Below are 27,641 nucleotides of genomic sequence, written 5' to 3' on the forward strand. Positions count from 1 at the left end.
CAATTTATCCCAAAGAGGCGGAAAGACTCTAAGGGGAGTAAGAGACACCTGTGGCTGACGAGGGAAGTCAAGGACAGCATAAAAATTAAGGAGAGGAAGTATAACATAGCAAAGAAGAGTGGGAAGACAGAGGATTGGGACTCTTTTAAAGAGCAACAAAAGTTCACTAAAAAGGCAATACGGGGATAAACGAGGGTAAACTAGCCAATAATATAAAGGAGGATAGCAAAAGTTTTTTTAGGTACGTGAAGAGGAAAAAAATAGTCAAGGCAAATGTGGGTCCCTTGAAGACAGAAGCAGGGGAATTTATTATGGGGAACAAAGAAATGGCAGACGAGTTAAACCGTTACTTTGGATCTGTCTTCACTGAGGAAGATACACACAATCTCCCAAATGTTCTAGGGGCCGGAGAACCTAGGGTGATGGAGGAACTGAAGGAAATCCACATTAGGCAGGAAATGGTTTTGGGTAGACTGATGGGACTGAAGGCTGATAAATCCCCAGGGCCTGATGGTCTGCATCCCAGGGTGCTTAAGGAGGTGGCTCTAGAAATAGTGGAAGCATTGGAGATCATTTTTCAATGTTCTATAGATTCAGGATCAGTTCCTGTGGATTGGAGGATAGCAAATGTTATCCCACTTTTTAAGAAAGGAGGGAGAGAGAAAACGGGTAATTATAGACCAGTTAGTCTGACATCAGGGGGTGGGGAAGATGCTGGAGTCAATTATAAAAGACGAAATTGCTGAGCATTTGGATAGCGGTAACAGGATCATTCTGAGTCAGCATGGGTTTACGAAGGGGAAATCATGCTTGACAAATCTACTGGAATTTTTTGAGGATGTAACTAGGAAAATTGACAGGGGAGAGTCAGTGGATGTGGTGTACCTCGACTTTCAGAAAGCCTTCGACAAGGTCCCACATAGGAGATTAGTGGGCAAAATTAGAGCACATGGTATTGGGGGTAGGGTACTGACATGGATAGAAAATTGGTTGACAGACAGAAAGCAAAGAGTGGGGATAAATGGGTCCCTTTCGGAATGGCAGGCAGTGACCAGTGGGGTACCGCAAGGTTCGGTGCTGGGACCCCAGCTATTTATGATATACATTAATGACTTAGATGAAGGGATTAAAAGTACCATTTGCAAATTTGCAGATGATACTAAGGTGGGGGGTAGTGTGAATTGTGAGGAAGATGCAATAAGGCTGCAGGGTGACTTGGACAGGTTGTGTGAGTGGGCGGATACATGGCAGATGCAGTTTAATGTAGATAAGTGTGAGGTTATTCACTTTGGAAGTAAGAATAGAAAGGCAGATTATTATCTCAATGGTGTCAAGTTAGGAAGAGGGGATGTTCAACGAGATCTGGGTGTCCTAGTGCATCAGTCACTGAAAGGAAGCATGCAGGTACAGCAGGCAGTGAAGAAAGCCAATGGAATGTTGGCCTTCATAACAAGAGGAGTTGAGTATAGGAGCAAAGAGGTCCTTCTACAGTTGTACCGGGCCCTGGTGAGACCGCACCTGGAGTACTGTGTGCAGTTTTGGTCTCCAAATTTGAGGAAGGATATTCTTGCTATTGAGGGCGTGCAGCGTAGGTTCACTAGGTTAATTCCCGGAATGGTGGGACTGTCGTATGTTGAAAGGCTGGAGCAATTAGGCTTGTATACACTGGAATTTAGAAGGATGAGGGGGGATCTTATTGAAACATATAAGATAATTAGGGGATTGGACACAGTAGAGGCAGGAAACATGTTCCCAATGTTGAGGGAGTCCAGAACAAGGGGCCACAGTTTAAGAATAAGGGGTAGGCCATTTAGAACGATGTGGAACAACTTTTTCAGTCAGAGAGTGGTGAAGGTGTGGAATTCTCTGCCTCAGAAGCAGTGGAGGCCAGTTCGTTGGATGCTTTCAAGAGAGAGCTGGATAAAGCTCTAAAAGATAGCGGAGTGAGGGGATATGGGGAGAAGGCAGGAACGGGGTACTGATTGAGAGTGATCAGCCATGATCGCATTGAATGGCGGTGCTGGCTCGAAGGGCTGAATGGCCTACTCCTGCACCTATTGTCTATTGTCTATTGTCTATTGTCTATTTGGCATGATAGCAAGTCCATTCCCTATTTCTCTTAAGAACACATCAGCTTAATTTCAGTTATATATTGTAGAAGATATTTAAATGAAAACATTGTTCTTCAGCATTATTCCTGTCAATTAAATATCAATTTAAAAAAAAAATTCCATTCTGGTAGTAAAAGTGATTAATTATACCTGTTGGTTTTGTTAGATTTGAATGCCTGCTTTCCTTCTCCTTGATTCCAAAGTGTGTAATTCAGTGCCTGCCTTAAACATTAGATAAAACAGCTCTGAAAAGAGGAATTCACATCCAAACTTTGTTCTTTAGAAAGTATTTTAAGCAGCTAAAGGAAAGAACACCCTATTTGTGTTTATTGCTAATTTGGCACATCCCTCGGGGGAGGGGTAATACCTCTGTTGAGTTTTGAATGGCAGAACATTCATGTTCACTGGATGGATAGTTTAATAACACCTCTAGTTGTGCTATAGGTTAAGGAAATTGGAAGAATTGGCTGAAAGATCATGGTTTGCATTCCAGGCACCAAGGGGCCAGGAGAAATTCAGAAAACTGTTTGGATTTCATTTCAGGAGGTCAGCAAAGTCCAAGGGTAGGTCTTTCAGGTGCACAGACATGGTAAGATTTAGTACTTTACAAAAATGAGATGGTAGTTTATTTAGCATTATGTGGAGATTCATCAAGTAAAATTAAAAAAAGCAAATTCATTTTGTAATACTTATCATTGATTTAAATCAGTCTCAATGATACACATCAATTGGTTTAAAAAGCACTCACAATACACCATGAAATGACTTCTGAACAAAAAGATAGTACTTGAGTATCCAGTCGCAAAGATAGATTCAGCACATGGACAAGATTAACAGGCTTGAAATTAAACAATACAGTTCACTTCAGGCAAGTGTGTCAAGTATTTGGTGCTGCATTTCTGCTGTGCCTTCTTTACACTTTAGAGGTTACAATTGAACTGATAACACAATGTTTATAAAGATAAAGTACCAAAGTGTATAGAGTGTTTCTTCTGCTTTATAAGCATCAGCCAACCACAGTTCTTTGGCACCGACATGGGATTTTGATTAGAAGTTAATCATTCATCTCAGAGCATTAACAAAAATCAGCTTTTTTTTGCCCACTTGAGATATTCATTGCACTCGTAGGAAAGAGCGAAATTTACTAATAGTAAAATGCATGTACTAATTTCTGTCATACATGTTTATAAAAGTGACTTTGTGCTCATATTTCATTTCAGATGGTTATAAGAATACTAAATGAGGACCATGCACATTGTTCCTGACCCTAAATGAATCATAAAGTAAGTCTGGATATTCTGTGAATGATATTTCTTGACTGACAATTTATAAGTAAGGCATGCTGTTCTAATTATTTGTTCAGGATGCTTAATCCCAACAAGGGCGAGCTGATACATTTTAGGTTGATGCAAAAGTTAGTGATATAGTGGACAGTGAGGAAAGTTATCCAATGCTACAGCAGGAGAGAGATCCGATGGAAAGTTGGGTGGGACATTCAATAATGGAATGGAATTCCAACAAGTAATTCATTTTGGGAAGTCAGAAAGGGGTAGTAATTGGCAGGAATGTTGAAGAACAATGGAACATCATGGTCCAAGACCATATTTGCTTGAAAATGCCAACAGAGGTAGATAGGGTGGCTTATCTACTCACCCACACCCCGATCCGTGACCATATCACCCCCGTCCTTTACAAACTCCACTGGCTCCCCATCCCCCAGAGAATCCAGTACAAAATCCTCCTCATGACCTACAAAGCCCTCCATAACCTGGCCCCATCCTACCTGACCGACCTCCTCCACAGGCACACTCCCACCTGCACCCTCCGCTCTGCTGCTGCCAATCTCCTATCCCCCCACATCCGGACCAAACTCAGATCCTGGGGGGACAGGGCTTTCTCCATCGCTGCTCCCACCCTATGGAACTCACTACCCCAAACCGTCAGAGACTCCTCCTCACTCACCACATTCAAAACATCACTGAAGTCTCACCTGTTCAGTACTGCCTTCAACCACTGAAGGTCACCTCACCTTCTGTCTCCTTTCTCTGTTCGTTTACTTATTTATCTATTTATTCACTTCCCTATGTTCTCTAAATCCGTGTAAAGCGTCTTTGAGTATATGAAAAGCGCTATATAAATGTAATGCATTATTATTATTATTATTATTAGGATGCTTGACTGCATAGGTTGGGGCATTGAATATGAATGTTGGGACATTACCTTGCAACTTTGCAAAACACTAAATGGGTCATACCTGGAATATTGTGTGTGGTTCTGGTCACTGCATTATAGGAAGGATGCGAGTTATACTGGAGAGGATGCAGAAGACATTTACTAGGATATCGCCGGGTTCAGAGGGCATTAGTGGTGGATAGACGTTGGTTAGGGTGGGCTTATTTTCCCTGGAAAGAAGCAGGCGGAGGGATCATCTGATAGAAACACAAGAGAGGCGTAGGTAGGGTAGAATAGTCACAATCAATTATTCCCAGGAAGGGATATCAAAAACAAAGTCCTCGGTTAAAGATGAGATTAAGGACCTTTAAAGGGTATTTGAGCAGAATTTTGCATGAGACAGAGAGTGTTTGATTTCTGGAACTCACCATCAGAGGAGGTGCTGGAATTAGGTGCAATCACTATGTTTAAGAACTATTTACTCAGGCACTTGAACAGGTAAGGTGTAGAAGGATATGAGCTTTACGAAGTTGCTAACTTTCTCCACTGTTAACTCACTTGCAGGATTTAACACTGAAAAAATGTATTTGAATGAAAAACGAAGATAGATCTTGAAGCGACATCGTCAGCAGTGGTGGGCAGTCATCCAGTGAATCGATCGATATGCTTTAGATGAAGCTGCAGCTCTCAGATGCTTATTAAATTTTTTATTTTAAATGTATTAATTTTTCAAAAATCAAGCACGCTTTGTGCACTCCCAATGCAGCTTGACTAATATATTTGTTAGTAATATTTCATTATCGTATAACAGCTGAGGATATCATTTTCACCATGTATTTTGTTGATTGGTCTTTTTGTAATTTTCTAATTAATTATTTCTGTTTTTGCATAATCAGCTGGCTAACTGTAAAATATAATTGCCTTTGCAAGAAAATTACAGTCTCAGGCGATGAATTAAATTGATGATTATATTGAGAAGAATAAAGTAATAACTTTCAACTATTTAATCAGTGTAACACTCTTCTTTGTCACAGTTTAATGAATTTTATAAATAATGAGAAGGCTTTTGTTTTATACTCCTGTGACTTAGGGAATGGCAATGATGCAGACTATACAAAACATGTTATCACAGACAACTTACTAGCCAAGCAAACTTTATGTCAGGACTGATCTGAATAATGGAGTCTTTAGATATGTTTAATTTGTGAATAACATTATGTTGGTGGTAATTCATAAGAATTCACAGATCTATTAAGTGTCTCAGATCCTTGTGTGTTGAATTTTTCTTTGGATTAAATGAGCAAACTCTGTGTTCTTCACAACAAAGTAATAAAGGATGTTTGGAAATTGTTGCTTGAGAATTGTCACTGTGTTTGCACGATGGTCCTGTTGCTGTACAGCTAGTGTGGCTTTAAGAAATCCAATTGTTTTGTTAAAAAAATGATTAGGTGTTGTGTCCTCACTGAAATATAAATCCACTTGCCTATTATCTTTGTTTGTAACCAAAAAGAATGAATTTTTAAAATGTTTTTAAGGATTAAACCCACGACCCAGAACTAGCAATTGGTTTTGTTTGACTCAAGCACTGCACAGAAATCCCTGTTGTTGTCACTGGGCTTGAGCAGATGGAAGCTATAAAAGAACATAGAAGAGTACAGGGCGGCATTGTGGTATAGCAGCATTGTGCCTTACAGCACCACAGACCCGGGTTCAATCGTGACTATGGACAGGTTAGAACTATATTCCTTGGAGCGCAGGAAAATGAGGGTAGATCTAAGTGAGGTCTAGATAGGAATAGATAGGGTGAATGCACAGAGTATTTTACTTAGGGTAGGGGAATCAAGAACCAGTGAACCTAGGTTTAAGGTGAGATTGGAATAATTTAATAGGAACCTGAGAGGCAACATTTTGGTGGGTATATGGAACAAGCTGCCAAAGGAGGTAGTTGAGGTAGGAACAGTAACAACATTTAAAAGACATTTGGACAGGTACATGGATATAAGAAAGGTTGAGAGGGATATCGGCCAAATGCAGACAGGTGGGACTAGTGTAGAAGGGGCATCTAGGTAGGCATAGACAAGTTGGACCGAAGGGCCCATTTCCGTGCTGACAGATATGATTGTCTGAAGAAGGGTCTCGACCCAAAACATCACCCATTCCTTCTCTCCCGAGATGCTGCCTGACCCGCTGAGTTACTCCAGCATTTTGTGTCTACCTTAAGACAGATATTCATCGACTTTTGAATATAAAATGAATCAAAGGATAAGGTTTAGTACCAAAGTAAATGAACAGCCACGATCTTACAGAAGGTGTATTAGACACAATGGCTGAATAGTTCACTCCTTTTATTACCGATGTTGTTATGTCAAGGTGGATTAGGCATGAAAAACCCATTGTCTTCAGCACCGCTGCTGCCACAACCTGGACATCATTCTCTCCAATGGCAACTAGCATGTCTATACTGCTGTGTCTCAAATGGCCAATTTAAATCCACCATCCATCACTTCTTTCATGATATATTAATTTCTTATGTGCAATCCTCAGCTCTAGTCCGCCAGCCAGGTAGTGAATCTGCATTAGTTTGAAAGAGACTCTGTGAAATCTATGCCAACAGGGGTTCTGCTGACAAAATGGACTTGGCCTCTGGCTCCAGGGTCACCATGTTTCCAGTCTCCTTCAGGGTTGATTTGCACCATATTTGCTTCTTGTTGAAATAAGGCAAGAGACGATTTCATTCCTTTTCAAACTTGGGTGCCTTTTCTTCCTTTAATGCTCTCAATCTTTTGATGGTCAGCAGTTTATATCAAACCACCTGATTCTGATATTGCTGGAGAAATGACTGATCACTTGCCTGGATTTTGTGTAGATTCTACATCTTGATAATTATTTGTAATTTAATACACTTTGCTCATTTGTGAGTGGTGGCTTGGTTTATTTGTGTCTTTGAGCCTACATCAAGTATGGTCATTCATTATCTATCATAAGTGATGAGGGAAGTAAAAATTATTTTATTGTAAATGAATTAATTCATGCATACTTTATTCTGAACCTAAACATATTTGTAATATTTCATGACTTAGTATTATCTGCAAAACATGTCATATTGATGAGAGAAAATTGTTTGTACTAGATTCCAACTAAGTTGAAAATTGCAGCAAGTTTAGAAGAGTGAATGCCAGTCAAATGAATCTCATTCATTTTTTAATTGATCCTTGTTAATGGCTGTAAAATGAAGGCAGCATTTCAAAAAATATACAAACGATGAAGCTCACTTTAGCATTGGTTGAAAGATCATTAACAACATTCAACACATTGAACCTCACATGACCTAATGTTTTCTTCTCCATGGTAGTTCTGGCAAATCCATCAATGCATTCTTTGTAAGAGTGTACATGGATTTTGGATAAATTATGGGAAAGTACTTCAGGGTAAAGGCACTGCATAGAAATGTTAGCGGGGAAGATAAATAGTTTTATTAAGTGGAGAACATTTTAATGTAGGATGTCTGGAGAAATGGTGTGATTTATTGACCATGGATTAATTCCTGCAGAAGGCAGTTCACTGAGCTTTATTCAATGAAGGTATTTGATTATGATTAGCTTAATATTAAATAATGGAAAAGACTTCTACATATTTCATTTCTTTTCTATCCTGTCCTAATCACTTAGATTATCCCTATGTATTTCAAGCCACAGTCGGGAGGCATTGACACAAGACAAACAGAATTTTATGTTTCACTTCCAGAGATAAATAAACTCAGGCAGATTGCTATTCTTTAAGCTAACAGGGAAACATTTGAAAATCACTAGGCTTCAGAATGCAAATTACCATGCAGGTGTATCACAGTATTCCAGTAAGACGGAGATCAGATTCAGTAGAGAGCTATTTTAATTGGTTCTTTTTGCTCACTGTCTATCTGTCAAAGCATATCCCGTTACTCATGTTGTGGCATAGATTCTATCTGACAACTCAGCGTACGGAGTAAGTGTGAAACCATGCAAACACGGATAACAAATCACTGGAAAGGTAGCAGTTTGCCCTCAGCAATCCCAGTCTGTATCCATGGAGCAATCGCTTCAGCAATTACTGGACATAGAATCGCCACTGAGACCAAAAAAATATTTGAGGTAGCTTGTCCCGTGATCAGAACTGATGTGTCCTATTTCCATCCCACTATTAGGATCTTATTGAAACATATAAGATAATTAGGGGATTGGACACATTAGAGGCAGATAACATGTTCCCAATGTTGGGGGAGTCCAGAACAAGGGGCCACAGTTTGAGAATAAGGGGTAGGCCATTTAGAACGGAGATGAGGAAGAACTTTTTCAGTCAGAGGGTGGTGAAGGTGTGGAATTCTCTGCCTCAGAAGGCAGTGGAGGCCAGTTCGTTGGATGCTTTCAAGAGAGAGCTGGATAGAGCTCTTAAGGATAGCGGAGTGAGGGGGTATGGGGAGAAGGCAGGAACGGGGTACTGATTGATAGTGATCAGCCATGATCGCATTGAATGGCGGTGCTGGCTCGAAGGGCTGAATGGCCTACTCCTGCACCTATTGTCTATTGTCTATAATTGCTTCGACGCAACAGAATGCACCATTTGGTCCTGGAAGGATGAATTGCACTTATTTGCAAAAAGATCAGACGAATTTCAGAGGGAACTCTGAATTATGGTAAATTGTCCCTTCCTGCAAAATTGTTGATGTTGTTTGATGGAACTTCAACACTCATTGAGCCGAAAGGACCCTTAAAACATCACAATACTGGTATCTGTGTATTGTGATGTTTTAAGGTTTCTTTCTGCTCAATAAGTTCATAGCTCATAAGTTTGGTCTTGCAATAAAAATACTAACCCAGTCAGCCACAATCAGGCTAACCAATATCTAGGCAATATCCTATTTTGTCACAAGCACATTCTAAATGGATGTTCAGAAGTAGAATTCTTGCCATAAAGGTTGACTTTGGGTATAGCTTCACTAAAAGAGGATCTTTATTCTCCAGATATATAAAGAAGAGACACAAAGTGCTGGAGTCCCTCAGCAAGTCGGGCAGCATCTTTGGAGAACACGGATGGGAGATGTTTCAGATTGGGACCCATTTTCATACTGGTCGTCGGGGAGGGGGTAAGAAAATGGAAGAGAGGATAGACAGGACAAAGCCTGGCAGGTAATAGGTAGAAAGAGGTGAGGGAGTTTTTTGATAGGTGATTGTTGAACAAAGGCCAGAGATGAAAAGACAGAAGGTGTGAGACAAGAGGATTTTGAAGAGTTGCAAAGTGTGAAGCTAGAGGAAGGAACGTAGGTGGAAGGGGAGGGGGAGGGGAGTAATATTTGCAAATCCAAGTGAAATACAGGGGAGAGAGTGGGGAGAAAAGAAAGGGGGGTGGAGGAAGAAGGAGGAGGGTTTTTTGTAGTTACCTAAATTTGGAGAATTCAATAATAATAATAATAATAATGCATTACATTTATATAGCGCTTTTCAAACACTCAAAGACGCTTTACAGGGATTTCTAGAACATAGAGAAGTGAATAAATAGATAAATAAGTAAACAAACAGAGAAAGGAGACAGAAGGTGAGGTGACCTTCAGTGGTTGAAGGCAGTGCTGAAGAGGTGAGACTTCAGTGATGTTTTGAATGTGGTGAGTGAGGAGGAGTCTCTGATGGTTTGGGGTAGTGAGTTCCATAGGGTGGGAGCAGCGATGGAGAAAGCCCTGTCCCCCCAGGATCTGAGTTTGGTCCGGATGTGGGGGGATAGGAGATTGGCAGCGGCAGAGCGGAGGGTGCAGGTGGGAGTGTGCCTGTGGAGGAGGTCGGTCAGGTAGGATGGGGCCAGGTTATGGAGGGCTTTGTAGGTCATGAGGAGGATTTTGTATTGGATTCTCTGGGGGATGGGGAGCCAGTGGAGTTTGTAAAGGACGGGGGTGATATGGTCACGGATCGGGGAGTGGGTGAGTAGACGGGCAGCGGAGTTTTGAACATTGAAGTTTACTGATGATTTTTGAGGGTGAGCCATAGAGGAGGCTGTTGCAGTAGTCCAGACGGGAGGTGATGAAGGTGTGGATGAGGGTTTCTGCAGCTGTGAAGGAGAGGGATGGATGGAGACGGGCAATGTTTTTGAGGTGGAAGAAGGCTGTCTTTGTGATGTGTTTGATGTGTTTGTCGAAGGAGAGGGTTTGATCAAAGATGATTCCAAGATTCCGGATGTGAGGGGAGGTGGATACTGGGAGACCATCAATATTGAGGATGACGTTTTGGGTGGATTTGGTGAGCGTTTTTAGACCAATGATGATGATTTCAGATTTGTTGCAGTTGAGTTTGAGGAAATTTGATTGAAGCCAAGATTTTATTTCAGTGATGCAGTTTGTCAGTATAGAGTGTGTGGTGGTGGAGACTGACTTGGTGGAGATGAGGAGCTGGATATCATCGGCGAAGCAGTGGAAGTTGAGACCATGACGGCGGATTAATTGACCAAGGGGGAACAGGTAGAGGATGAAGAGGAGGGGGCCAAGGACTGAGCCTTGGGGGACACCTTGGGGAGGGGAGCGGTGGTGGATTTTCATATGTTCATAGCATTGGGTTGCAAGCTACCCAAGCGGAATATGAGCTCTTGTTCCTCCAGTTTGTGTGTGGCCTCACACTGGGAATGGAGGATGTCGAGGACAGAGAGGTCAGTATGGGATTGGGGAGAGGAGTTAAAATGGTTCGCAACCGGGAGACCCCTTAGGTCTTGGCAGACTGAACACAAATGGTTGGAGAAACAATCTCCGAATTACACTTGGTCTTGTTGATGTGCAGAAGGGCACATTTGGAACGCCAGATGGCACATAGTCCATCAAGATCTACTGGATCTGCCAGTCGCTAACCATTTTAACTTCTCTTCCTATTCCCATATGTACAATTTGAAAAGTACCACACAGATGCAAATTTAAAGGTTTGCCTGACAATTACACCAATCATTCTTTATGCCCTTTATTGCTGGAACGTATTCAAAGTCCATCAAAATTAATGAATTTGGAGAATGCAAATTATAAATAAGATTCTATACTTAACTTTTGTGAATGCGATACAAATATAATTATATGCATTTCAGAAAAAAAATATTTGTAAGCAGATTTTTGATGTACCCTCAAATAATGATGCTCTGAATCTGCCTCATCAATAATATGATTTGGAACTTTCACTCTCAATTATCCTGCCATTGATTTTAATTGCTAAGTCAATTGCTATTAAGTGATTCTACTTCATAAGTGTTTTGTTCCTAACCTTGTCCAAACTTTGTTCCTCTAGAGAAAAGGTTTGTTGCTTGGGCTTTCGAAGTAGTCTGAAGTGTAGTCAGTGTTACAGAAAGGGCATTTCCACAGGTTGGGAATATTTGCAGAAATAGCATGAAAAGAGAAGAGATAAGCCGATACTGGACAGATGGCTCGGAAAAGGACGAGAAAAGGATGCAGAAATAAATTCAGTAGAGTGAGCAAGGTAATAGATGTCATGGTTGAAATGAGGAAAATCTTTTTCACCCAGAGAGTTGTGAATCTGTGGGATTCTCTGCCACAGAAGGCAGTGGAAGCCAATTCACTGGATGTTTTCAAGAAAGAGTTAGATTTAGCTCTTAGGGCTAACAGAATCAAGGGATATGGGGAAAAAGCAGGAACTGGGTACTGATTTTGGATGATCAGCCGTGATCATATTGAATGGCGGTGCTGGCTCAAAGGGCTGAATGGCCTACTCCTGCACCTATTTTCTATGTTTCTATGTTAGTGTGAACACAATGGTTTGCAGTGGGAGAAGAGTGTTGTTGAGGCCTGTGTTTGGGCATGAAATACTTGGCTCTTTTGGAGTGTATTCTGGGGGCCATGGGTCTGAGGTTCATCCAAAATTTGTGCTTGGACCTCATCAACATAGGTCTGGGAAACTGGGGTTACCTGTTGGACTTACTGACGCTAGAGGAAAATACAGAATGGAAACCAGCCCATTGGCCCTCTGGGTCCTTGGTGACCATCAACTAATTTTATATTAGATGTTTTTTCCCCACATTCCTATCAACTCCCCCCAGATTCTACCACTCGCCTACACCCTGATGGCAATTTACAAATGACCTAGTAACCTACACATCTTTTGGATGTGAGAGGAACCTGGAGCACTGGGCTCTGACCACACAGTCAGAGGAAGACATGTGAACTCCTCGCAGATTGCAACTGAGATCAAGACTGAACCTGGAATGCTGGTGATGTGAGGCAGCAGTCCTACTAGCATTGCCATTGTGTGCCCTGTTTAAAATATGTGGGTTCACTGAAAATTTGGAGAGGTTGCAGGAAATGGGAATTGCTTGAGGAAGTTGGGAAGACTGGGTAGGAGAGGTTTGGAGTGATGTGGCCTTTAAGGTGATATAAATGTGAATAATTTAAAGGGGTGCAGGAGATTCTTGAGCATGTAAATGATTCATTGGTTACAAGCAAAAGAAGCTCTGAAATGCTTTCCTGTTCCCAATCTGTATTAAGCCAGCAAGTGTTTGTGCGGGTGTGAAGATGACAATATTTACAATCACCAGAGGTAGAACAGTGGCTCATTCATGGAAGTGGAAATGAAAATACGATTTGGAATATTGGAAATGGATTTTGTGAGAAATGTTGCATTTTGAACTTGGTGTCATGTTGTGAATGTGCCAGGCTTCCTTCAGTCAACATTCAACGCAGAGCAGCAAACCTTTATTTAAACGCAGGTGTATTTTTAGTTTAGTTTAGTTTAGAGATAGTGTGGAAACAGGCCCTTCGGCCCATCGAGTTCATGCTGACCAGTGACCACCTGTACACCAGTTCTATTCTGCATACCAGGGATAATTTACAGAAGTCAATCAACCCACAAACACACCCATCTTTGGAATGTGGAGGAAACTGGTGCGCCTGGAGAAAACCCAATCTGTCACAGGGAGAAAGTACAAACTTTATATTCCGTACAGACCACACCCATAGTCAGGATTAAACCCGGGTCTCTGGCTGTAAGGCTGCAACTATACTGCTGCACCTCTCTGCACCCTTTTAATATTCTTTATTTTAAAATACAGCAGCAGTAAATGGTGTTCCCTTGCAGGATCCCATTTTTAAAAAAACTGACAATATTACTCTGGTTCTGGGGGGGTTTTGTGGTGGGCTGAGTCATTTTGGTCTCGTACCGTTGTTTGTCGGGGCTCGAACTCTCGCGTGGACTGGGCGTGATCTGAGCTGACCAATCACGGGGTCTGGAGGGTGGGCCGTCGTGTGTGGGTGGTTGGAATTTGAATTTGGGGATGCGGGCGTGAGCGACGGGGCTGTTTCGGTTAATTATTAACAACATTATTAATGTTTAAACAACGTGTGGACCTCTACAATACTATATTATTTTAATCTAGCAACATATAAAAAAAGTACATCAACCACATCAACAGCGACTTGCTACCGTTTAAATTTTTTAAAATGTTTCACAGTACTTTTACATCGTTTTATTACTTTAAGAGAGTCCTGTAAGATTGAAGAATTTATGTTGTGGCATGAGGTCACTAACAGTAGTCATCCGAATGCAAGAAAATAGTTACATGACCAACAACTGACCCATTTGTGAACATTCACTCACATCCCACATACAAAATAAGAAGATTGTTTTCAGATGTTCCATTATCATCCATCTTGGCAAGAGCGCAAATCATATCACCAGCATAAAATAAAACTCTTTATTTTATGGAAATATATAAAATTCTTAGAGGATTGAACAGGGTAGATGCAGGAAAAATGTTCCTGATGTTGGTGGAGTCTAGAAGCAGGAGTCACGGTTTCAGAATAAGGGGTCGGCCATTTAGGACTGAGATGAGGAAAATCTTTTTCACACAGAGAGTTGTGAATCTGTGGAATTATCTGCCACAGAAGGTAGTGGAGGCCAAGTCACTGAATGTTTTCAGGAGAGAGTTAGATTTAGCTCTCAAGGCTAAGGGAATCAAGGGATATGGGGAAAAAATCCAGAATGGGGTACTGATTTTGGATGATCAGCCATGATCATATTGTATGGCGGTGCTGGCTCGAATGGCCGAATGGCCTACTCCTGCGTCTATTTTCTATGAATCTATGAATCTTTACTTTATATTGCAGCGTTTCCATCCCAGGGCCACCTGGGGCAGAGAGGTTTACAGGGGAGCATTTGCCTGGTGTTCAGTACATGGCCATTTGTATTTCTGTGCTCTCTCTCCGGATTTACCCTTGTTGCGAAACGCAACGCAGTGACTGGCACTGCACTAGTCACAACTTCTTTAAACAATGCAACTACCAAAATGGAAAGGACAACGGTTTAAGGTGACTACCAAAGAGGTGGAACTGCCTTGCACACAATATCTCAGTTTTCCACCTGTCCAGACATCATCTCCTTGTGGACTGTAATCTAACTGGAAACCACCATCAGTACTTCCTCCCAGCAATTGGACAATATTATCTCACCCCTGGGACTTCTCAACTCAGAGAGTCATACAGCTTGCAAACAGGCCCTTCAGCCCAACTTGCCAACACCGACCAATATGTCTCATCTACACTGCATGCCAAGAGGAGCAGATTTACTAAATATCTCCAATGTCAAAGTTTTTTTATTCACTAGATTTCCCACCTGACAGCCAAACTAATTGACAGCCAGATAAATACAGCAGCAGCAGCACAGGTAGAGAGAGGGTGCTGCCCAGTTTTTATTAGAGAGGCGGATGAGATTGTGGAGGGAGGAGGAGATGGTGAATTAAGAGAGGCAGATTGTGGCAGTGAGTCTGATAATGGGAGTTAGGGGATCAATCCTCTGTGAAATAAATCCATCAACCATGTCATCTTTTGGTTGGGTATCCTGGGCAGGTGGGGATGGGAAGTTGTGAAGTTACAAGTCTGCTGTGTTTGGAGGAACAGCAATGTATGAGTTTCCTGAGTGTGACCTTCCCCATCCTGAAAGTCTACCCAGAAGACTACCCAGAAGACTGCTTGCAAAGCAGCTTGGCAGATAATAAAGAAACTCACATGGAGCACAAACTTTCAGGTCCCCAAAAGAAAACAAATGTGTCCCTTGCATTTTTGACACTGATGCTTTATCAGAGTGGCCAAGACTTCCCTCAGCCTGAGGATGATTGAATGGCGGAGTAGACTTAATGGGCCGAATAGTCTAATTCTGCTCCTATAACTTATGAACTTACAAACATTTGTCTGATTCCCATTCCTCATCAACTCATTCACCCAGGCCTGAAGGCAAGTCTCAAGGAGGTGTTGATTTGACTCTGAAATTGTGCAGCTCTGCATGAGCAGCCTGTGGAGAGGACAATCTCTTCTGGCTTCTGACTGCAACAATTTCCTTTCTTTTTCCCACAAGCCCCAATGGGAACCCTGCATACCCAGAGGCAGAATATCAGTCAGGCTAGAAACATCAACGCTGCACCAAAGTGGCATTTTTCTTACATGCAGATGTGAACTCTCGAGATTAATGGCACAGTGGTAGAGCTACTGCCTTACAGCGCCAGAGACTCGGGTTCGATCCTGACTACGGGTGTTTGTCTGTACGGAGTTCGTACATTCTCCCCATGACCAGCGTGGGTTTTCTCCAAGATCTTCAGTTTCCTCCCACACTCCAAAGACGTACAGGTTTGTAGGTTAATTGGCTTGGCATAAAATGTTTTTAAAAATTGCCCCTATTGTGTGTAGGGTAATGTTAATGTGCGAGGGTCGCTGGTCGGTGTGGACACGATGTGCCAAATGGCCTGTTTCCATGCTGTATCTCTAAACTAAACTAAACTAAGGAAAAAAAATTCCAAAGTGATCCAGTCAGAAATGGGAACCCGACAACTTAATCTTGGAGAGCAACGTGATGCCTTTAAATTGCACTGGTGCAGTGGGCTTTCATGTCAGATGTCAACTTCTGAATCTGTGCAAGCTCAGCACGCCTTGGACAAGCAATCTGACAACAGGAACTGATCTTGATAGATGTGCAGAAATAACATTCAAATATATGATTTGACACTTAAATATGTACCTGATGAAGGTCTCGTACCTTCTGTACAGCATGTGTACAAACCTGACAAATGAGTGCAGAATATCTAGGTCAAGAAAGAACCATTTGTGAATGTCTGTTTCTCAGTATTATCATGTGCAAGTTTTTTTACTTGTTTTTGAATTATAAATAAATAGGTTTTTAACTTGTTTTTGCAGGTTATACAGCAAAATCTGGCCTGAAGTCCAAGAACAAGGAAGCAAGTGTGAGTTCGCCACATCCGTGTTGCTCACACTACCTGTTGCGAGTACCAGCACAGCTATGGACTGCCCACCAGCTTGCAGGTGGGGAGGGTTGCAGAAACTGGGTGAGATGAATCATTGCGCAGGCATGAGTAGGAGGCATGAAGTGTCAGTGGAGTCGTGGGAACCCGCGACATTGACCCCCCGTGAATTATTTCTCTCTGAGACGATTGCTGGTGATGATTCATTACTTTCACGTGGGATTTCTGCACCTGTATGTGTTGCTTGTCTACTTAAGGGTGGTGTGTTTCTTGATACATATATCTATATATATATATATATATATATATATATATATATATATATATATAATGCGCTAAGCCTCATTAATAGCTGGTTTATTTTTGCCCTGCAATACTATTTTTGACTCTGTGTTGAGAAAAGTAAACCTTCTCGGAAACATGCTATATTTAAATTGGATGGGATTTACTTTCTTTTTATAAATGTAAGTGTGGTCTACTTATCTTGCATTACCTTGAGCCACTCGGTAGAATGGGGATCCAGCAGCCCAAAGCCACTTGATGTCACAGATCACTCCCTGAATCTGTGTCCCAGTGCTGCCCAAGTGCCCAGCTGAAGAGGAGCCCACAAGGAAGTGCTGATTTATTTTACTGGGGCCACCAGAAACATGAGCGCTCCTTGGTTCCCTTCTCCCATGCTGCCAACCTCAAGGAAAGCACAGTGTTGGAGTGACTCAGCATATCAAGCTGCATCTCTGGAGGACATGGACAGGTGACGTTTCGGGTCGGGACCCTTCCTCAGACTGATTGTAGTAGACGGGAGAAAGCTGGAAAACAGATGGGCACGAGACTGAAACATGATTCAATGATTCAAAGATACTTTATTGTCACATGTACCTAAAATGCTAAAGTACATTGGTACCTAAAGTCCATAAATGCTTTGTTTTGCATACATAACGGTAAAATCATGCAGCAGACCTCACCTTGGCAGTACACAAGGGTCACCACATTTTGGCGCCGACCTGAAACATTGCCTAACCAGGTCCCCTGGAGATGCTGCCTGACCTGTAGAGTTACTCCAACACTTTGTATTTTTACTCAAGATTCCAGCACCTGCAGTTGCTAGTGTCCCCAGACTCAAGGTTGGACTCACACCAAATTTATCTTCAGCTAGACACAAAACTCAGGGGGGTCAGGCAGCATCTCTGGAGAAAAGGAATAGGTGAAGTTTTGGGTCGAGGCACTTCTTCAGACTGAGAGTCAGGGAAACTGAAGATGGACACAAAAAGATGGGAGTAACAGTGGTCAGCCAGCAACCCGACAGGGGGGGGGGGGCTGAACAAAAGACAATGGGGTGGGGTAGTCGGTAGGAGAGGTGTGGGGGGGGGGGGGGGAGCAAAGGAGGAGCCGGTGTACTTTGTAACTTTGTCAGCGCCGTAGTTGGTCGCTATTTATTTACCTTGGGTATACAAGCAAAGAATTTTACTGGGCCTTGCCACATGTGACAATAAAGTAATCCATTCCATCTCTGGAGAGAAGGAATAGGTGACATTTTGGGTTTATATTCTGCTAGCCCTGGCTGCCTGATATCACAGAGGCCTAGTTACTGCACTTTGGCAATATGTTAATGGGCCTATGTGTTTCAAAATGGATCCAGCTTTCTAGAGGTGGGTGGCAGCTGCTTGGAAACTCCATGAGGCACTGGACGAGCTGCAGGATTTGAGTGACATTAAACAGGCTATTTAATAGCACTGTTGCATATTTTTGAGGAAGTTTAACATATGGCAGTAATGTCCCTGCCTCATAAAATTCATCTCAGTTTTACATTGCATTGGTTCAAGATGGTTTTTAATTTATATTTTTAAAGTTGATAGTCATTATATTAAATGCAAGTTCACTCTTACAACTAAATCTGGCAATATTATGGAGGTTTATTTTCAAGTACAGGGAAAACTGTTAATGGAAGCCAGTACAGTAGATCAAGGGTCAAGAGTGTTTTACTCTCATATGTCCCAGATATAACAATTAAATTCTTACTTGCAGCAGCACAACAGAATATGTAAACAGAATATCAACATCATAGTGAAGAATACATTTCAATCTATTAACTTAGTAAATATACTATGTCACAATTTTAGGATATACTAAACCAAGTGGACCCATTGGGCCTAAACCTCTCCTGCATTGGTGCAGCACCCTCTTCACTCCCCTTCCCCTCCCCCCTCCCGCTCCCCCTTCCGCTCCCCCCCTTCCCCTTCCCCTTCCCCCCTTCCCCCTTCCCCTTGCCCCCCTTCCCCTTGCCCCCCTTCCCCTTGCCCCCCTTCCCCTTCCCCTTGCCCCCTTCCCTTTGCCCCCCTCCCCTTGCCCCCCCTTCCTCTTCCCCCCTTCCCCTCCCCCCCACTCCATCCCCCCTTATCCTCCCCCCTCCCTTCCTCCCTAGGAGATGGATTTAAACTTTAAAATGTGAATAACTTAAAAAATATAATGAAACTTCTTCCATTGGCACCAAAGGGACGACGGTGAGTAAGGTAGGCCTAAAATTGTCGCGCTATCGTGTACCATTTTGGTCAGAATTTTTTGTTCATTCCCAAATTTACTTTGAATTGTGTGAGGAGCCTTCTTTGGAGGGCAGTAAAGAATTGACCACATTGGCAGATCTGGCTGGACTGACTGTGGATGGTGGATTTTGTTCTCTGCAAGGTGTTAGTGAACCAGATGGGGTTTACTGTAATCCAGCAGTTTATTTCATGTTCTTGGAACAGAATTAGGCCATTCGGCCCATCAAGTCTACTGTGCCATTCAATCATGGTTGATTTACCTTTCCCTCTCAACCCCATTCTCCTGCCTTCTCCCCATAACCCCTGACACCCGTACTAATCAAGAATTTGTCGATCTCTGCCTTAAAAATATCCATTAACTTGGACTCCACAGCATTCTGTGGCAATGATTTCCACAGATTCACCACACTCTGACTAAAGAAATTGCTTCTTGTCTCTTTTCTAAAGGTATGTCCATTTATTCTGAGGCTTCTGCCTCTGGTCCAAGATTCTCCCACTTGTGGAATCATCATCTCCATATCCACTCTTTCCAGGCCTATTCGGTAAGTTTCAATGAGGTCCCCTCTAATCTTACTAAATGGGCTAGGACATGCTCAGTGCCTTTAAACGCTCATCATATACTATGCTCATAAATGCTCATCATATACATTGGGTATGCAAGCAAAGAATGTCACTGTGCCTAGTCACATGTGATAATAAAGTATTCCATTCCATTCCTAATGTTAACCCAGTCTCTCACGGGATCATTCATAAACATTCTCTGGACTCTTTCTAACGCCAGTAAACCCTTCCTCAGATATGGGGCTCAAAACTGCTCACAATACTCCAAATGTGGTCTGACATTCGATCGCCCCGACAGATGGTTCGACTGCCCTGACCGCGGGAGAAAAATGAGGGAAGCAGATTAGACTTTATTGCCTTCCATCGCAGTGAGGAATGTGGGGAATCCACTCTGTGGTGGATGTTTATGTTAACTTTTATGTAGTTGTGTGTCTTGTTGCTTTTTTTCGTATGGCTGTATGGTAATACGAATATTGCTGTACCTTAATTGGTACACGTGACAATAAAAGACCTTTGAAACCCTTGAAACCTTTGAAACTTGGCCACAAAGCCTTCAATTCCCTCATATAAATCATTGAGATACAACATGAGGAGTAGCGGCCCCAGCACCGACCACTGCAGAACACCACTAGCCACTGGCAGCCAACCAGAAAAAGCCCCCTTTATTGCCACTCTTTGCATTTTGCCATCCAGCCAACCTACTATCCATGCTAGTATCTTCACTCTGATAACATGGGCTCTCATTTTCTTTCTCAGCCTCACGTGCAGCACCTTGTCAAAGTCCAAGTAAACAACATCCACTGACTCTCCTTTGTCTATCCTGCTATTTACTTCCTGAAAGAATTCCAACAGGTTTGTCAGGAGGATCAACATTAACTGTTGGAGATTATGAGTAGGCTGTCCATTCATGTAGACCTGTATGTTTCAGAACAATCACATTTTTTATTTTTGCATTTAATTAAGCAGATACGACAAGCAGCTGCAGCAAATGAGCGACACAGTGGTACAGCTGGTAGAATTGCTGCTCCACTGCACCAGAGACCTGGGTTCGATCCTGACCTCAGGTGCTGTATGTGTAGACTTTGCATATTCTCCCTGGGACTGACTGGGTTTCTTCCAGATTCTCCAGTCTCCTCCCACAACCCAAAGACATGCGGGTTTGTAGATTAAATGGCCTCTGTAAATTGCCCCTTGTGTGTTGCGAGTGGATGCAAAATTTAACTGGCATACAAACGAATGTGAATGGGTGATCGAACGGTCAATGTAGATTCGATGGGCTGAAGGGTCTGTTTCCAAGCTGCATCAGTTGATCAATCAATCTATTTAACAGGGCTCTGCTCCGTGCCAGCTTCAAGGAATTGGGCAAAGAGCGAATTCAGGGGATTTGAATGGGAGCAGAAGAGGGGATGTTGTGACTTTCTGTGAGTTGACTGGAGGTGTAAACCTGCCCTTCTCATCCCTAACCAGGGACATATTAATCATATTCATCAGACTGGCCATTGTCCACAGACTTGACTCCAACATGGCTGTACTGATCTAGCATGGGTTAACATTTACAGTGAGATATCATTGATCACATAATGTTGCTGGCTATGCTCACTCTCGGTTACTGCGATATTCCCCTCTAAATCCCTGGAACCTCATTAACCTCGGCAGTCCTGGGTTACTGCTGGTTCAAACCAGACACAACAATTTTGCAGTAATCTGATAAAATCAGATTGTTGCTGATGACTAACTGCTGGTTAGAAGCATTAGAAATATCATAATAATTAGCAATGGGTGTAAATGGCAAAATAATGAGCAATTAAAGAGAAAATAATTATCTAGAAGCCCATTCCCTGAGTTGAATGTCACTTCAGAGGCAGATCGCCGCATGCTGCCAGTTAGAGAGTATGAGTTTTACTACCATTCAGGAATGAATTTCAAGGAATATGCTCCTACTCAAAGACCTTAATGCAGACAACAGCAGAAAATGTGGCTGTTTACATTTAAACATTTCAAAATCAAGATCAAAATATGTAAATGGCTTGATTGTAACTTGCTCGATTGTAATCACGTACTGTCTTTCCGCTGACTGAATAACACGCAACAAAAGCTTTTCACGGTATCTCAGTCCACGTGACAATAGACTAAACTAAACTATCATTTTTAAAGATTTTGTGATGTGATCCCCTTGTGCAGTTCTGGAATCAAATTATCAGCTGTATTGGTGAAGTCAAATTATCAGCTGTATTGGTGAAGTCAAATTATCAGCTGTATTGGTGAAGTCAAATTATCAGCTGTATTGGTGAAGTCAAATCCGCTTATCTGAAGCGGACTATCATCTCTTTCTCGTGATCGGTAAAGAGAGCAATGTCATTATGATGCAATGGACATTATTTGCTTATCTCCGCAGTGGTAATTTATTCTCATTTTAACTCGTATGTAAGAGGCTTAGGCCTTTGCAGGATCAGTTTTGATGACGATTCTGGAATCGTCATCATTATTGATAAGGGGGAGGTGATTTCAGATGGTGCACTTTGGAGCTCTGGTGTAACGTAAAAGTTCATGACAATGCATGATGATGCAGTATATCACATCATAAAAGGGTGCTGTGTCGTGTGAAATACCTTTGGATTATGTTCCAGCAAAATTTATAGGTCTCTGTGCGATATTGTTAAATTGTTCCACTTTAGTGATTCAATGATACTTTATTGCCACAAATACAGTGAAATGCTTTGTTTTGCAGACACTCCGGTAAAATTGCACAATAGCCCTCAACCAGGCAGTACAGAAGAGCTGCCGCGTTTCAGTTTCATCATTTCATAAGTTCATCAATGATCAGCAATCATTTAAACCTGAGGATATCCCAGCCACCAGACCCCTCGCGGCCCAACAGTTGGGCTATCACACAATCTTCCAAAACTGATCACATCCCCCTTGCTGTTTCTCGATATTTAAATTTACAGAAAGAAAGTTTCTTAATGGAGGTGAGGAATAGACAATAGACAATAGACAATAGGTGCAGGAGTAGGCCATTCAGCCCTTCGAGCCAGCACCGCCATTCAATGCGATCATGGCTGATCACTCTCAATCAGTACCCCGTTCCTGCCTTCACCCCATACCCCCTCACTCCGCTATCCTTAAGAGCTCTATCCAGCTCTCTCTTGAAAGCATCCAACGAACTGGCCTCCACTGCCTTCTGAGGCAGAGAATTCCACACCTTCACCACCCTCTGACTGAAAAAGTTCTTCCTCATCTCCGTTCTAAATGGCCTACCCCTTATTCTTAAACTGTGGCCCCTTGTTCTGGACTCCCCCAACATTGGGAACATGTTTCCTGCCTCTAATGTGTCCAATCCCCTAATTATCTTATATGTTTCAATAAGATCCCCCCTCATCCTTCTAAATTCCAGTGTATACAAGCCTAATTGCTCCAGCCTTTCAACATACGACAGTCCCGCCATTCCGGGAATCAACCTAGTGAACCTACGCTGCACGCCCTCAATAGCAAGAATATCCTTCCTCAAATTTGGAGACCAAAACTGCACACAGTACTCCAGGTGCGGTCTCACCAGGGCCCGGTACAACTGTAGAAGGACCTCTTTGCTCCTATACTCAACTCCTCTTGTTAAGAAGGCCAACATTTCATTGGCTTTCTTCACTGCCTGCTGTACCTGCATGCTTCCTTTCAGTGACTGATGCACTAGGACACCCAGATCTCGTTGAACATCCCCTCTTCCTAAGAATGTTTTAAATTCTTATGTTAAGTTTAATTGATTCAAAAACAATCTACATTTTAATTTCCACAGAAATTCAGGAGGCTTGTTATTTAATTTTTCATTTGGGCTGCTGCGTTATCGTCGCGTTATCTGAGCAGGTTTATATTCCACCCGCATGTCTAGGCTGCAGACTGGCTTCTGTGGTGGGTTCTGGAAATGTAAAAAGAAGGGACAATCACTCTCCTTAGACTCAAGGCTTGTGCGAAAATAATAATAAATCTATTTTTCCCCAAACTAAAATAGTGTAAATAATAAAATGGTTCAGAAAATAGAACATAGAACAAGCACGGCACAGGAATAAGCCCTTAGGCCCACAATGTCTGTGCTGAACAGAAACCCAAGTTAAATTGGTCTCCTCTGCCTGCACATCATCCATATCCCTCTATTTTGTTCATATGCATGTGCCTATCCAAAAGACTCTTACACTCCACTATAGTATTTGCCTTCACCATTAGCAGTGTTTTCCAGGTACCCAACATTCTGTGTAAAAAAAAAACTTTCCCTGCACACATTCCTTAAACTTTGTCCCATTCATCTTAAAGCTGTGCCCTCGAGTATTTGACATTTCCACCATGGGAAAAAGGTTCTGACTGTATGTGCTCTGTGCCTCTCATAATTTTATAAACTTCCATCATCTTTAAGCTTAATGCAACTCGAGTAACCACAAGCACACGTTCTCCCCGTGACCTGCGTGGGTTTTCTCCGAGATCTTCGGTTTCCTCCCACACTCCAAAGATGTACAGGTATGTAGGTTAATTGGCTGGGCAAATGTAAAAAAAATTTTTTTTTTTTTAATTGCCCCTAGTAGTGTGTAGGATAGTGTTAATGTGCGGGGATCGCTGGGCGGCGCGGACCCGGTGGGCCGAAGGGCCTGTTTCCGTGCTGTATCTCTAATCTAAAAAAAAATCTAAACCCATTCTCCTCAGTGGTGAATTGAAGTGGTTTAAGTGTCATATGGGGATGAGTAGGCATGGAAGGAGAGCTACCAGTTTGAGGCAAGGAGGTTAAGTGATAGGCAATGGAAGGTAGTGATTTAGGTGGTTTCTAAACAACTAAGAACACAAAATGTTGGAAACAGGGATGTTCTCGTCCCCTTGATTGCAAGGCTATCAGGCAATAGGACATTGAAAAGAAAAAGTAATTTCTTCAAAGATTGTTGCCATGAAGGAAAATAACAACCATTAAAAGTCAATTTTATTTTAGAATAATTCCATTTGGAAATTGAAGAAAAAACAATTGTTTCCAATATTACATTTAATTAAAAAAAATTAACAATGTTGATTGAATTGTATACCTTTAAGTGAATTCTTCTCACCGTGCATGTTATAATGGAACAGTGCTGTCCCAATTTCATATTGTGCTGGACTTTTGCCAGTCCCTGCAATAGTACTGGTGCTATCTTAATGCCATCTTTTGTGTAATGTACGATCGTCAATTTGTATCTCCGTCAATGAAAAGTGAGAGAAATTATGCTCAAATTGAGAGAGAGATATTAGGAATTGTATTTGAATTGAACACATTTTCAATTGCTCTTGGGCCAATTATTCCCACTGGTTACAGAGCATAGCTTTGTTAGAAACATTGGTTCTAAGTCCGCAATATCGATGAATGCTGCATTGAGGATGCAAAACTGGGCTCTCTATTCTCTCAATATGATTACTTGATGATAAAAGAACATTTGAAACAATTTGATTTATTACAGAGGCATCGCCATGGTTGCCAAGTGAGAATTCAGGCACATGGCATGAAAGTGTGATCTTCACATTGAAAATAATAAAAAAATATTTTCCAGTTAAGGAATAAAAGAAAATATGTGAACAGGTTAAAACTGTAAATAATGTGTATATGTTGTTCTTTGTTGCAAGAGGAATTGATAGCAAGAGCAGAGATGTTTTGTCCTGGCTATGTGGAGACAGAGATGTTTTGTCCAGACTCTAGTGAGTCTGGATGTGGAATTTCATGTACAGGATTGATCTACCTAACTAAGGAAGGATAATACATAAGACAGAATGTAACCAAGATTCATTGCTGCAGGCTGGTTGTCATCTAATGAGAGATTATGCACACTAGGCCTGTATTCACATGAGTTCAGGTGAATTATTGTGATCCTATTTAAAAAATATATAATTCTTGTGGGGATTGATAGAAGGCATGTGGCGTTGACATTTCCCCAGCTTACCATCTAGAACCAGGGGTCAAAATAAAATATTGGCCATCGAGGGCAGAGATACGAATAATTTTTTTCACCTAGAGAGTAATGAATCTTTGGAACTACCCAAGAAGGTTGCAGAGAATCAATCGATAAGTGCATTCAAGTCGCACAGCAAAAGATGCTTAGATATTAAACAATGAGCAGAAGAAAATGACTTTGAGGTGAGAGATTAACCATGATCTTATTGACATTGGAGGTGCAAGCAGCTGAACAGACCACTCTTTAACTTAGTCTGATGTAACACAATGATATGAAGTTTAAAGTAAGCACTATGTGATTACAGAGTTGAGTAAATCTGTCATACGTGTTCTAGCAGTTTGCTGTGTATAATGGTGGTTCTCTATATAATCTGCATTGTTAATATTTGAAGTAGGAAACATCTGTACATACGCAGTACTGGAGAAGTTCTGGCATAATTTATGCAGGTAAGAATGAATTCCGCTGAGGGCATTTTCATTGACCTGATCAGTGTAGGCAGGGTGCAATTGCCTTGTATTACTTTTGTCCATGCTTTATGATATTAATTATCGTGGAGCAATGGGGTTGGAGGTCCCTGTGATAGTGGTCTTGGGGAAGTGGTTGGAAGAATTTTGTCCTTTTATACAGAAAAAAGGTGCATCAGATAATCCAATTTGACTAGTTCATCGCTATTATTATCATACAGTAATCAGATATTACAGGAGTTTATAAATATTCTAATTCTGATTCTATGTCATAACAGGAACATATCATATTGTATTATTATTCAGTAATTCAATAATGCAGATAAAGTATTATATTATTTGCCTAATGTACCACAGTCCGTGTTCATTAGAATGCAGATTGGTGAATTAAAATCCATCCCTAAAACCAGAACCCTTTACAATTTAATCATGTTTTTTTTTATTTTCTGAAATTATTTGAAGAGAGGAATATAGAACCCAGCATGAGTAAAATATATAGAAGAGCTTTTTTTTGACTAATGTTTGTGAAATATTAATTGATACCTAACAATATTCTTATGTGTAGGAAAGAACTGCAGATGCTGGTTTAAATTGAAGGTAGATACAAAATGCTGGAGTAACTCAGTAGGCCAGGCAACATCTCTGGAGAGAAGGACTGGGTGACATTTCAGGTTGGGGGAACAAGAGCAGAGCCGTGGCATATCTAAGAGACCCTAGTGAGAGCCTTATCTATAATAGAAGAGGGGAACCCCCATTTCCTAAAGAATGAATCTCCGATGATCTAGTATGGAAAACCTCATCCTGGGCGCGGATGCGGCCTAGACAGAAAAATTGGGAGTAGGGGATAGAGTCTTGACAGGAAGCAGAGTGGGAAGAAGTGTAGTCTAGATAGCTGTGGGAGTTAATAGGTTTGTAGTAGATATCTCCTGTGATGGAGACGGTGGGATCCAGAAATAGTAGGGAGATGTTAGAGATGGTCCAAGTGAATTTGAGTGCAGGATGGAAATTTGTCGTGAAGTTGATGAAGTCAGTGAGTTCTGCATGGGTGCAGGAGGCAGTCGTCAATGTAGTGGAGGTGGAGTTCAGGGATAATGATATTCTTAGCTGCAAAAAGCATTGTTTCCATTATCTTTACAAACAGGTACTAGAAAATATGTAAAGATCCATCATACATTTTGAAATTCAGTTAAATTTGAAATGGAACAAGAGCTAACTGTTTGCATCGACAGGGTACCTTTTGAATCAAATTGCCTGGCTGCAATTTATTTAAGCCTTGAGTTTTTTTGGATATGTTTATACTGCATTTGGCTTTTGTCACCATTTGACAGAATGGATGGCATAAAATCTCCATGTTAATACACTTGCTTCAAGCTCACCCTTCAATAGAGCTCACATCATTGTAAGGCAGCAATCAATGGTTCATTATTATTCAGGGAAAAATATGGCCATTCAAACAATAGTTATCGTACAACAAATCTCAAATGTTGAGAGTTTCAAAATCTTAGCTTTGTTGCTCCTGTTAGATATTCTTTCAGGTTTAACTAGTGAAGTTTTAAATTATTTAAGAATTTTAAAAAACCCATCAAGGCGCAG

The 27,641-nt window shown here is 41.6% G+C and overlaps 1 protein-coding gene across 7 annotated transcripts in view; it reads left to right on the top strand.

The window, feature by feature from the left end:
- Nucleotides 1-5,659, top strand: part of dcdc2c (doublecortin domain containing 2C) — a 105,618-nt gene extending 99,959 nt beyond the window's left edge. For all 7 annotated transcript variants that reach the window (XM_078400088.1, XM_078400093.1, XM_078400087.1 and 4 more), the window contains 2 exons: nt 3,332-3,394; nt 4,848-5,659. In XM_078400088.1, coding sequence (XP_078256214.1) covers nt 3,332-3,354 — 23 coding nt within the window. In that variant the 3' untranslated portion in view covers nt 3,355-3,394; nt 4,848-5,659. The remainder of the gene's footprint in view (nt 1-3,331; nt 3,395-4,847) is intronic.
- Nucleotides 5,660-27,641: the final 21,982 nt, after the last annotated feature.

Source organism: Rhinoraja longicauda, chromosome 5 (genome assembly GCF_053455715.1).
Source record: "Rhinoraja longicauda isolate Sanriku21f chromosome 5, sRhiLon1.1, whole genome shotgun sequence".
Taxonomy (NCBI): domain Eukaryota; kingdom Metazoa; phylum Chordata; class Chondrichthyes; order Rajiformes; family Arhynchobatidae; genus Rhinoraja; species Rhinoraja longicauda.